This window comes from Ascaphus truei, chromosome 5, assembly GCF_040206685.1.
Source record: "Ascaphus truei isolate aAscTru1 chromosome 5, aAscTru1.hap1, whole genome shotgun sequence".
Taxonomy (NCBI): Eukaryota; Metazoa; Chordata; class Amphibia; order Anura; family Ascaphidae; genus Ascaphus; species Ascaphus truei.
Window position 1 is genome coordinate 224,425,319 of NC_134487.1, and position 13,695 is coordinate 224,439,013.

The 13,695-nt window shown below is 39.3% G+C and overlaps 1 protein-coding gene across 2 annotated transcripts; it reads right to left on the minus strand.

Annotated features, from left to right (window-relative positions):
• Positions 1 to 2,556: 2,556 nt before the first annotated feature.
• Positions 2,557 to 11,926, minus strand: HNRNPH1 (heterogeneous nuclear ribonucleoprotein H1). 2 transcript variants are annotated; one of them, XM_075601693.1, is made up of 12 exons: positions 11,798 to 11,926; positions 11,088 to 11,213; positions 10,822 to 10,977; positions 10,555 to 10,698; positions 8,312 to 8,450; positions 7,398 to 7,570; positions 6,389 to 6,460; positions 6,191 to 6,297; positions 5,968 to 6,103; positions 5,282 to 5,365; positions 4,418 to 4,516; positions 2,557 to 3,240 (listed from the first exon to the last, which is right to left on the minus strand). In XM_075601693.1, the coding sequence occupies exons 2-12, from the start codon at positions 11,179 to 11,181 to the stop codon at positions 3,122 to 3,124; spliced, it is 1,323 nt and encodes a 440-aa protein (XP_075457808.1). In that variant the 5' UTR covers positions 11,182 to 11,213; positions 11,798 to 11,926; the 3' UTR covers positions 2,557 to 3,121. The 2 variants fall into 2 exon arrangements, with proteins under 2 accessions (XP_075457808.1, XP_075457810.1); XM_075601695.1 differs by lacking the exons at positions 8,312 to 8,450; positions 10,822 to 10,977; positions 11,088 to 11,213; positions 11,798 to 11,926 and having other exon boundaries at positions 10,555 to 10,689.
• Between the last annotated feature and the right edge of the window lie 1,769 nt (positions 11,927 to 13,695).

Here is a 13,695-nt window from a genome sequence, read left to right on the forward strand (position 1 = left end):
TATCCCGTTATTCGTTTTACTGTATGTGTTAAGTCTGAAAAGAAATAAACGTAGAGGTTTATTTTATCGCTGTCTCGCTCTAATCAGTTCCCAGTGATTTTGTACGCATAAGTTCTGGTCTACCGTGACAAGGATGGAGGTCATTATTTTTATGAGGGCTGTTTCGGTAGAATGAGCAGTGCAGAAACCAGATTGTAGAGGATTTAGTAGTATGAAATGTGTGGTTCTGGAACCAAACATGTTATTTTTGGAGAAATGTAGTATGACAATTGATGTTAGGCTAAGGCCCAGCTGCACGCACCCGTACGGCCACCTTGCTTGCAAGTCACTGCACCGTGATTTGCAGTCTGCAGATAACTTTTTCCAGCGCGGGGGGAGGCACACGACAGGGGTTGCGGGCCAAAACAGAGCCCTATTGATTCTGGGCACAGCAGCTGCCTGTATGCAAGACCCCAGCACGGGCAGCAGTGGACAGGGGCAGCCTGCAAAACGGGCACCGGGGGGGGGGTGTGAGGGAAGAGAAAAGAAAGGGCTCCCATCAGACTTCCCTCCCAAACCAGCTCCCTCCCGTAGCTCCTCCCCCTAATTGGTTCACTCTCGTACCGCGTGACGCATTAGCGCTTCTGATCACCAGAGCCTTGTAGTTGCGGCCGGCTGACACGTCGCAGTGAGCCACGTCAGGAGGCGGTAGCAGGAACCACCAGACTGGTGGCAAGGGGCTTGTGACTCAAGCGAACGCCACCATGTGCAACGGGTCCTCAACCCTAAAAGTCTGAGCTGGCTCCAAATCAGTAAGTCACGGAAAATCAATGAAAGCCACATCAGTATACCTAAAACTCAGCCTTTAGTGTTAACAAAAATGCAGATTGCAGAGAAGGTCACTGTGGTTGCTTTTGAAATATATATAAATCAAATCGGCTATATTTTTGTGTCATTTGAATGCCCATATGTAGCTCATTTTATTTTTGCAAAGAAGTTACCAAGAGATTTTTTTAAACACTTGAGTCCACCACACATCAAGGAACCAGTTTGTGAAACAAAATTAACAAAAAGCAGTTTTTTCTAAAAACCTTGACAAGCCCTTATAACAATGTAATAACAAATACCCCAAAGTAATCTGAAAGATACATAGCCCCCTATAATAGGCATACACCTATTGTACAAGTAGTTAACAGCAATCTTGTGCCCAAAATAATAAAATAGGTAAACCATCACTGCTCTTTGTTTACACTGATCAGTAATGCCAGACCATGAAGTACAGAATTGCTCCCCATACCAATTCTTTAAATTAATCTTATTTACAATGATACATAGTTATCAGAAGATCTCTACAGTTAGGCACTAAGATGCTGAAGTCAAAGACAGGGCAAAAAGGGACCAGTTGTATTAAAAGTAGGATACTTGAGTGGAAAGCTGCAAAAGAAGCACCAAGTGTTTGCTGTGGCAGAAGTATTTGATACCCAATTCACAAAAACAGATGAGCAAGCATCTAAAAGGCAAAGAAAAGCACATTCACTTCATACCACATTTGGCTGCCTTAAACATGTTAGGCATTTCTACACGTACATTTGAATAGAAAGGTACATTCAGCTTTGCAACTAAAATGGGTGACTGTACCAAAGTCCCTACAGGTTACATTAAGTGCTGCATACTGCTTTTTTGGAGCAAAGCTGGCACATCAAAATTAATTTGCACTTACATAAAACTCTGTGCCTAAACATGAATTGATCGAGGCCCACAGAAGTTAGCTGCACTTTGTACATATGCACTACTTTGAGACTTGTATTTAAAAAATAAAATCCAAAATACAAACCCAAGTGTTAACACAGATTGAAGTTGATATGCAGGAACCAAAAATGTATTTGGCCAAGTGCAGATATTTTACATTTGGTTTAAAATTTGTATTAAATTGGATAAGAACTGCAGCATGTATTCGGTGGGGGGGGAAACCCCCCCACAACTTTGTGTATGTTTAACAGATTTGACCAGGGGTGCACAAACTTCTTGAGCTGCTGCCCCCTTAGAGGGAGCCGCAGCGTTTGCACCCTCTTCCAATGGCTCGGCGTCAAATGACATTGTGGGTTGTGACATCACGACGTCGCCGAAGACCCAGCTGGCAGCAGGTAAGTGAGTTACGAGTAGCCTTATGCCTCTCCCAGCATTTAATTAAAATGCTGTGAGGAAGAGCGCAAGGCCTCCAACTGCTGCACCCCCCTAGCAATTCTCCCACCCCCCAGTTTGCGCACCGCTGGATTAGACACAACTGCCCTTTATCAATGCACTTTGCTTCGTGTGTGGGGAAAAAAAACTCCTCACCCACACTACACTGTGTAAAAAGTATTTAGAAATAAAGTCAGTGCCCATTAATTAGTAGTTTGATTTGTATAACCTACATAATGTCACTGCCATTGGTTCATTAGTGCTACAGAGTTACTGGTCCTACAAGAGAAACCATGAAAAGGTTAGAACAGTTAAAAAAAAAAAAAGTTAAATCTCAAATTAAGAAATTAACAGGTATGCAAGTGTTAACTCATTTGACCATCAATAAAACAATACTTTTGTTTACAGATTTATTGAACAAAGTATACTTTGCACAAAACCTAAGAAAAGGAATATCACAACAAAATAAATCAGACCTTAGAATGTCAGAGACTAAGACCAAAAACGCATCATGTCTAGAAGTTTCACCTCGCTCAAAAAATAAAAAAAATAAAAATAAAAAAAAAAAACACTTCACAACAGGCATCTTAAAAATCAGACTGAATCCAAATGGAGATAAAGCCCAAATGTTACAAAAAGGAGGCATGTTTCCTCTAACATGCATTCAGAATAATGTACAGAAGGTGGTACAAGAGCAACATCTAACATAATTGAAACAGTTTATCCAAGAAATGATTTTGCTTGTATGCTTAACCTACAAAACAATTGACTTTGAAAAGCTGCAAAGTGTTTAACAGCGACAATTAAGGACATCCTAAGGGTATCTGAAAAATCAACTATGGTGTTAAAAATCCAGCCTCACTTACAGGAAGCATAAATTACAAGTTGTATTGCAAAAACAGTAACTTTTTATTAGTTTCATTAAAAAAAAATAAGCCAGTATCAGGTCAGCAATGTTCAGTTACATTCCCCAGGCACCACTCATTCCCATGCTGCTCGACATTCCAGCCATCCCATTTACGCCTAAAGATCCCCGTGTTCCGCTGCTGTAGTAGCTGCTGCTTAGTCCAGTCTGACTCCCTAATAAAGGAGAAAATCATAATTACAAAAAGGTTAACGATTGACTTTAAAACATAACACTTCACTATTTAGAAAAAAAAAAGTGTTCTTAAATCAGCTGTAGTCCTGCAGTAAAAACAGTAAACTAGCCACATTCATCTTAACAAGCGGACCATTCTGAATATATTGAGGTACTCTAGGGTCAGTCTTGCATGCCTCTAATGGAAACACTGAATTTAAGTACCACAGCACAAGCATGTTCATATGTACAAAGATCTACCAATCCATCAGAACATCAGTTTCTACAGTGTTAGAGGCGGCGATTAAAGCAAGGTATTTTTGAAGGACTGCCAGCAAGGAGCCCTGTTTTCCAAGTGATATTAAATATGGATAAAATCTATACATGCAATTTTAACACTAGTTTATTCCTTCAAGTATTCCATGCAACAGAACACATTAAAGCATGCGACAGGTAGGTGTGAAAAAAAAAAAACGAAAAAAAAAAAAATTATGGCGGTGTTGGCATCCGAAGGGTCTGCAGCCAGTCTGGGAGAAGCAGGAATCCATTACACATCCCAGGAGATAGAAGTGTGAGCTGGGAACCACTTGACTGAGCGCTCCTGCCCCGGTCATGCGGTTCCCCGGCTCACAATGCTGAGCAATGGATTCCTGCTTCTCCCACGCCGGCTGAAGACCCTTCGGCTGCCAACACCGCCACAGGACCTCTTTAGCTCTTCATAGATGTCTTCAGTCGCTGGCTGCAGGTAAGTGATTGGTCTATTTTCAGCTACCGGGTAATCGGTACACCACGTGCATGCATAAAATAAGAGAGAGATAGAAAGAAAGAGAAGCCCCGCTTTACAGCAGTAACGGGGCAGCCATATCTGCACGTGTAGAACGGGGGCTCCCCAGGTCGCACTTGTCCAGAACGGTGGTTGCGCATGCGCAGAAGGGGAAATTGCCTGTGTGCAGATACTGAAAATCGCCGTTTCTGCTTTCTGGCGATTTTCGCTTAGCCGCGTGACCATAGAACAGAACCAGACACATTACCGGGGTATGTATGTATGCACAAAACTCAGCAATATGAGAAATCAAACAGTTGAATGCCATACATACATCCCAATGTAACAATGGGTTTTAAATGTTATATCCATTCATGCAAGTGAAAGATGCAATATGTAAGATAGCAAAACCTTACCATAACCTGCTAAACTGGCTTGACTTCCATATCCTGCGCCATAGCTTGCACTCAATGCCTGGCTGGTGGGGCTACCATAACTTGCTTGAGTACTGGCAGCTAAAGAAAATAATATTTGATATTCACTTATATAAATTTAAGGTGGGAAAAGGTCTAAAAAGAACTGTTTAATAAATATGCCATCAAGTAAAAGGAGACTTGCATTGCTGCTGGAAGATCAGGTAGTAATCATGCCGTTGCATGAACTGAAGTGGATGCAGGGCTACACTTTTCTATAATCTCCTCCTACAAAACTAGCAAAAAATAATACACGTGTACCATGGCATGTCATAAGGGCAGCTTCAAAGGTAGCTTGGTTTCTTAAAGTATACAACAGATACATGGTATGTACAATTAATACATTATAGGACGCCAATACATGGACGACTGGTTAATCCTCAGAGCCCTTAAGGCACATGTGTAATTGCCTTAAATTAAACTCCAAAATTAAGCAACAGACTGCCTAGCATAAAATTTTAAATGGAACAGAAGAATCTGACGCAGTCAAAGTATCTGTACAGTTACACAACTAGATCCCGATCCAATTTAGGGGATTACGGTAGAGCTTTTAAAACCCCACAACCCCTTTCTTCAACTGGTACCAATCTTAAAATAAAGTGGCCCACACATCGCAGATTATAAAGTACACCAAAATTAAAGTATCAGCATAACATTTCAAATCTGAAGGATTTTTTTTTTAATTTTCTAGCCTGTTAGTTATAGAAATTAGCATACCACCAAAACATTCCACAGTTAAAGACTAAATAAAACAATTTAAAATTGGACCAACAGTTGCCCAAATCTAGGCCAAAATACAATACATACCAAGTGCTCCCATCATTTGGCTGCTGTATGCACTACTGGATCCTCCTGCAGTCGAATTAAGGAAGAGTTCCACATATCTGTGCTCTAAAATGAAGAAATACAAGTTATACCAGGCTGCTTAGAGAAGTATTACAAGATAGCATGACATTTATATAAAAAATAGTACACCAGGCACATTAATTTTAAATGACAGTTGCATATCTTTATTGTAAGAGTTTCTTGCTACGATGCACCTCTGCTTTAGTTAGATTAAAGCAGTCCAAGCACTTTTTTTTTTTTTTTTTAAATAGGATTGAAGCATGGGGTCTCCAGAGATTCACAGCATTGATTTCAGCTCCCGGCGATACTTGCCTCTGTAGGGGAAGCTGGTATCTCTGCAGTTAAATGGTCCTGGTCACAGGTCAATAGGATGAAGTCATGGCTTCCCATTGGCCTGTGTGACAAAGGACATTTAAGTCGCAATGACTATATCCCCAACTTTAAAAGCCAGAGCTACCAGGACCCCCTATGGAAGCAGGGGGTGAGGTGAAAGCAGTTCAGCTGTGGAGACCATGCTTAAAACCCATTTTAAACAAAATGTCACTTGGGCTACTCCTTTTAAGGACGGGTACAACAATTCATCTTATTTTAGTTTGTTAACACTGTACAAAGAAATATAGGATTGACCTTAAAGAAAAGCAACTTACGCATATTTGCTTTGTCTTTAGACATGGCAGCTACGGCATCCTCATGGGTTGCAAATTCAACGTCAGCTTCTCCAGTTACTCTACCATCCGCACCAATTTCAATGTGCACTCGCACCGGATTTAAAGGAGAGAAGAACTAAATAAAAGAAAGCAAGCTTAAGACAATGTCTAGTGCTAGTAAACAAAAACATAGTATCTGATAACAATGTTTAAGGATACTCACTGTATAAATGTCAGTTTCTGTTGCTCTGTAGGGTAATCCTCTCATGTGCACACAGTGACCAGTGGTGCTTTGGAAACTTGTTCCATCACCATACCTATTATCAGACACTGAAGAAAAGCACATTGTAATTACACAGATTCAATTCATAGTAATTACACAGCATTTAGCAATAAATAAAAGCACTTAAAAGTATCATACCTCGTCCATATCTGTCATCTGTACCAAAAGCATATTCACTGTAGCCATTATATTCATCATATCCACTATACCCTGCGGAGGAATTAGAAATGTGTCTTATTAGGTTCACTGCTGTTGCCAATTCTAAAGAACACTGCCAAAGAAAAAGAAAAACTAACAGCACGCCTATTTGTAACAGACTTAGAACTGCCCTTTAACTAGAAATTTTACTTTCCACAATGTTTTCCGCCAAGGGCCAAAGGGGCCTCAAACAAAGAATAAACTACAATCCTTATTGATTAGAATGGTGTTCAAGGAAGCTGTCAAGACATACTTGAAAAACAGCATCTTAAATAAGTGTGCCAGGTTTATCTGTTGCCAAGAGTACATACAGCACCTTTAAGCAAACTCAAATGATCTGACAACCTATGCATTCACATTAAAAGAATGTGTTGTATGCCGTGTGACGTGTCCACTTACATAGGTCTTTATTAAGTGGTATGTGGCCAGTTGCTATTTGGCTAAATAAAAAAAATCCGGAGTCCTCTGATGCTTTTGTATGCCAGCATTATAAAACAGGCACTCATTTGGCTTTGTTTGAATATCCCAAAACTCTACTTATCCAAATTAATCCAACAAAATATTTCAGCAAGCAAGCAAATTTTTTTACCACCTTGCTCTATGACAGGTGTACAAAGTGGGGGGGACACAGGGTTTACAGAGGCCCTGCATGCTCCCAGAATGCATGGGGAGTGGCAAAGGCCTCTGTAAACTTAACTTGCATTGTCTCATGTGGCTTCTGGAGGTGTTGCCATGGCAACGTGGCGTCATTTATGTTGAAACATCAGAATGCCAGAGTCAAGGTGGGGGGTGGGAAGAGTCAGCAGGGGGAAAGATGGAACACCCCTGCTCTAGGACAACCAACAGTTTTGTACATCTAATCTTTTTTAAAAAGGTTATTAGTGTCCCTTGCATCTTATAGCAAGTTCAAAAAGTATACTTAAGAGTATTAAAAGAAACAAATGCATACCTCCACCATATGCTCCACGCCTCATTCTGTCAAAACCTCTGCCCACGTTATAGCCTCTTCCGCCAGTACCTGGTCTATCGTATGGACCTGGGCGCTGCATACCAAAGAGTTTTCTGGGAGGATCATAGTGAGTGCGAACCTCTGCTCGACTGCTCTTAAAAATTTCTATGTACCTAAAACATTAAAAGGTTTAAAGGAAAACTGTAATTCAAGAGGTTTAGTATAACCATTGCATATGTAGCATTAAGAAGTGAGTACTGCTCTACTAAATGAATGTGGAGAACTTCAAATAGATTTTACACTAGTACTTTGCAGTGACTGCTCAGATCAATGAAATGGTTGTAAATTATCCCATCAACAAAAAAAAAACCCCATCTCATCTGAAGATGGAATGCAGGAATTACTCTATACAGACAAACTGTGGTAACACCACAGCAGGTAGGTTAGGTCAGTTTACACAGATTGTAACCCAACTGAAAACATGTTCTGTATACCACCAGGAAACCACTTCAATTGGTGAATTCTTAGTAAGGCTTAAAAAAAAAAAAAAAAAAAAAGTCACTGGTACATCTGAACAAAAACCTGTTGTGGCAATCTAATCAATCATGTTATTCCTATGCATATTACATCATACATGTTGTAAGTAAGTGAAACAGTTTAGCAAGCATCACATTTTCTTATGGTAATACTAGATTATAGCTATTTACACGACAATACATATTTTAAACCTGCAACAAACCATTTAAGACATACTTAAAGTGACACCACAATTTGTACCTCAAAACAAAAAATAGGTTTTGAAAACAAACAAAGGCACATTTATACCATAAAACTAAATTAAGTGGCTTTGTCAAGAATTGGATTTAACTATATACCATAAGAAAAGTGACAACCAACCAACCAGCCATCCCCACCTGTGCCCTATTCTCTCCTTGTGTTTCTTTAGAGCCTTTTCAGCTATTTCCTGTGAAGCAAACTGCACGAAGGCCTCCCCCGTACTCCTCCCCTGGAAGTCCACCGGCAATGTTATCCCATTTGGCACGATTTCCAACCCTTCAACCCAAGGACAAAACCCCAGTGGGGGGTTAACATTAAAATCACAAGCCCAGACATTTTTTGTTAATTAAACCAGTATATTGTGTCTAAAAAATACACGTTGATTCAGGTTCGTATCATTACATAAGTCGAACCATGTACAATACAAAAACATGAAACAAAAATGCATATCACAATAAAGTGAACAATGTACACAGAAATCGCGATTATCCATATAGAATTAAAAATAGCAACACTGAATACACATACCTACCCTCTGATAGAGCTTAAGTGTAAATAACCTGCTGCATTTTAAAGTAAAAAAAAAAATTTTTTTAACTCGGCACATTTAACTAGTAGGGAAAATGTAATTAAAGGGTCAATGTCACATATACTCCTACAAATCTCTTGCAAACTGCATGAAATTTATATTTTATTATATATGCAATGAATGAAAAAGCACTTCTAGTATTTATTCTACAAGCTGCCTAATAAATTTACATAGCAGGGATTAAGGATCACAAGTTAATCTTATGCTGGTTTTGTTTTTCCGTCAAATTAGGAATTTACTGCATTCAATGCCACGTCTATCTGTAATTTGAATCCTTTGCGTCGTCGTTTTAAATATATATTTTTAAGTTACAAGTATTCTACTGCCAGACTTTAAACACCTAATTTTTACCTTTACCAAACGAATAAAACTTAGGCCACGCTTCTAGTCCTGGCGACGTCATGTCAAAAATGCATTGAAGTCGTTGCGTGCTCGCAATTGTTAGAAGTAAATTGGATTTCTTTCAGCGACTGTGTGACGTTAGCATATTCGTCACATCACCGGGACTATAAGTGCAGCCTTACAATAGCTAAATATTTAATAGTGACTAGCATAGATTATTTTATCCATAAAATCCTGTGATGGGCCATTTAAACTATTGTAAAAAAAACCCCCAGCAACTGCCAAGATTGATGGTGTGTGAATATGGGGAGGTGAGGTGCGCACAGATATCTTGTTACTAAAAATAGAAGTATTGAATGAGGGTCATAGGTACTGTTGGTCAATGGTGACCATATTTTATTTCAGATTATAGGTCAAAGCAGTAAAATTCAGGGCATAATTGAAATTCTTGCCTTCTGATTGGATAATGCCTGGAATTTTAGCTGCCTGCAAAGTGTTGATTTCAATGTGATTATTTTCAGCCAATCAGCTTTCAGAACAGCTGAGACAGGGCAGGGATTGGTCTAAAAGTATCAGCCACAGGTTGACTCCTCCCCCTTGCTGAGCAGATTCAGTTGAATTGGTGGGGTGGGGGGGAGAGAGTCTGCAAAGCAAGTGAATGTCTGCAGTTTGTTTCTGTGCTGGTGTGTGTGTGTGTGTGTGTGTGTGTGTGTGTGTGTGTGTGTGTGTGTGTGTGTGTGTATATAGAGGTGCCGCGTTGTACGTGTGTGTGTGTGTGTATAGAGGTGCCGTGTTGTACGTGTGTGTGTGTGTGTGTGTGTGTAGAGGTGCTGTGTTGTGTGTTATGTGCAGGGAGAGGAGGGGATGTGTGTGTGATGTGTATGTGTGTGTGTGTGTAATTAATATTAATATATATATATATATATATATATATATATATATATATATATATAAAAATAAATGTGCTGTATTTACCATTTTATTTTAATTAAAAAAATCAATATAAATTTACAAGTGTCTACTATTTATGAAAAAATTCTACATTTAGCCTATAATAGTACTAATCCCCTCAGAACAGGGCATTACTGGCCAATAATGCCCTGTTCTTTGGGGATTATTACTTAAATATTATGCCTGTAATGTCTGAGAACTGTAGCTTCCCATGCATTCAACATAGCAGTCCTCTGAGTCCATATTCAATCCTCTGAAAATGGTTAGGCATGTGTGTCGAGCTTGTTACGACATTAAAGTATCAGAAGTTTCATATTGTTAGGTTAACAAAATGTTTATAGTTGTCCAACACCATAGACAAATATTGCCCATATTTAACACGGGTCACTGGATCATCTTGGTGATAGGTTGAACTGCACCATTACCACAGGTCTGAAAACAATGTCATCTGTTAAAAGGTTATGTTTCACTGAAATGTAAACACCCATCAGCACACACCTGAAAAAAACTGCACAATTTCTTCCTTGCTGCAGCCAAACGGGAGGCCCCTGAGACGAACAAAGCCATCATTTGCCGTATCTGGGCTGTTAGGACCTGTATGCTTCAGAACCCAGTCCATCTCTACAGTGTTGGACTTGAAAACTGTAAAAGAGTTGAAAGTGACAAATGTAAATGCATAACACTCCAGAAATACAAACAGCTACATACTTCATTAAAAGGATTTTAAAGTAAAATTTTTTTTTTTTTTTTTTTTTTTTAACTGACCTTCTACATATCGATGTCCCATTGTTTCTCTGTCTTTTTTAACTCCCAACTTGAGGTCGTCTTCAGTTTCAAATTCTACAAAAGCCTCCCCACTTGGCCTCCCTTCTCTGGTGTAGATGAAGTGAACCCCTGCAGCATCATTGGCGATTTTACACTCTGGCGAGAGAGAAGCAGCGTTATAGCAGGGCCCTGGAAATCTTCAGTCTCAACACAAAGGAAATCCACGTGTAACACGCAACCAACACACCCAGGAAGATGCAACTCACCAGAGAAAAAGCTTTCGATCTCACCGGGGGAGCAGGACCATGGTAACCCACGAATCTTTACCACGAACCCATCACAGCTTTCGGAGGCCGACATATTCTATCTGCGCCGGGCGGAGGTGGAGCCAACTGCGGGGAAGTCACGTGTCCGCGATCATTATTGCATCACAACGAGAAAATGGCGGAAGAGCGCGCCATAACGGCCTATGCCATGTTAATACGTCGCGGTTAAACCGCGAGTTTACAAGTGAAACAACGTAAATGAGAAGGGGCAGCTCAACTGTAAATGCGTCTCAAAAAAACAAACAAAAAAACAAAACCCACCACTCAACATACATAGGACATTTTAACAAAAAAACAAAACTTCCAACACCGGCTGCTGCAAAAATTAGTTTAAATAGTGGTATAGTCTACTGTAACAAACATCCTCCGATCAGAAAATCACGAGCTTGTAAATATGAGACGTGTGCAAGCCGAGAGCAGCGCGGCGCTCTCCCCGCTTCGAAACACTGATCTACGATGGCTCATAACAAAGGACGGTAGCGGCCGCTAGGCCCCAATCTACCGGAGGAACCCGCTTTTCGGGGGGGGGGGGAGGGACTTGCGCTATTCGTACTAATCCAACACGGTGTACGAACAAACTAGGCATCACCGTTGTAATTTAACTCAGAAAGAAAGAATCCCCCGAAATATTAACGCTGAGCAGGACTCACCTCTTTCGCAACACAGACAGAGCTCACAGGCAAAGCGTGTCTGAGACTAAACGAGAAAGCGCCTGCGCTCTTCTATAAGGGCTCTGCTTGGCACATGCGCAGAAGATCCGGAAGAGTTCCCGCCCTCCTCAAGAGGGCACCATCTTCTCTATAACGTAGTCAATGGCGGACGGAGCTATTTAACAAAATCGAGTCAATGCATTTTGTGGCGCGGTTTTTCTTTAGTCTTTGTTTATGAGATTTAAACAATCAGTGCCCACTTTTTTTTATTATTTTTTTAACAAAACACAGGAAAGTACAATTGAAATGATGCGTTTTTATGTATGCAGTTAATAGTAAGCATAGGCATTAATAACACGAGTCACATTGAAGAGAAAAAAAAACTCAGCCAATTTTTTTTCCCACCACATGGAAGAGTAACTATCAATAAAAGCAGACTTTTTAAGGCGTAACCAGAATTAAAACACACGCCGTGCTTGGCTGCTTGAGAAATATCTAAACGTAGCTTTAAAACAAGGGAAGACATAGACATTACATTATAAAATAATGCAAAGTATTACCCTAAAACCTACATTCATTTGTGTATTGTTTCTTACTCAAGAAGTACAAGTTATCCAATTGTTCCTATATTTGTCGCTAGTGGAAACAAATATTTGTAGTTGCTGTTTTAGAAATGTAATATATGTAATAATATATATTTTTATCTATATTTTATGTTACATGCAAATACAAATAATACACTCTTTTTTTCGTGAATATAATTGTTTCCCTGTACTTTGTTTACATTTAATATATCACCGAAGGCTTTAAGGCTGTTTTTTTTTTATTTGTATTTTTTTTTTTGCATTAATATAACTGCCCCAGCCATTACAGTCCTTGTACTTATTTTTAATGGCCAGTTCCACAAATTGAACTGATGGTTGTGGTATGCTAAGGTGCAACACAGGGAAGCTGAAAAAACATAATTTTGTAAATAATGGAACAATGTAATTGTCTTCTATGCTTAAACGTGTTGTCCAGTTGGTGGAGAGCGCAAATATGTGAATAAAAAAATATAAAGAACACAAAATAGTGCAATATGTCTGAAAAAAATCAGTGGATTTTCAATGTAACCTATAGACTGCGTACTCACAATCTATCTGTTCTTTTAAGCATTTCCATTAGTGGCAATATATGACCAGTACCTCTGGATGTGTGGGAACCTTTTGAATGAAGAAATAAAAGCCCCAGTAGCGTAGACAGATAGACAATGTATCAGGAAGGTAAGTAAAAGCATATATACACTCACATGGTGTCAAACAATAACAGGCACATCAGGATCAGAATAGACGCCGTCTGGGATTGTCCGAACATATTTAACATTAGTAGTAAGGTTTTAACTGAAGAACAAAATAAAGTTATATCTAAAGGTCTCATATTCGCACCGTCTATAGGACCAAATAGGTTTATTCTATATATAGATGCGAATAAATTTCTCCGTACTTTAACCATTAAAAGTTTTTTTCTTAATAAGGAAGTCAAATTGAGGAATTGGGAAAACCCAGTGGTCGAACCCGCAGTCAAACCTATAGGAAATAGGGAAATAGAATATTTACATTCAAAATGTAAACCTAAATCAAAATTCAATCCCAGCTTTGCACGGGGAAATTAGCTTGAGGTATTCTATCATTTAATCAATAGAGATCCAAGAGGCATTGACAAATAAAGAGAATAAACTATCAAATAATCTAACAATAGGAGAGAAAGAGGCATTAGAAGAATTGGCCACAGATAATAGTATTGCAATTAAACAGGCTGATAAAGGGGGGCGGGGGGAGAGTTGCAATCATGGATCGGGTTTATTACATGCAAGAAGCTGAAAGAATACTAGGAGATGTAGACACATATAAATTATTAAC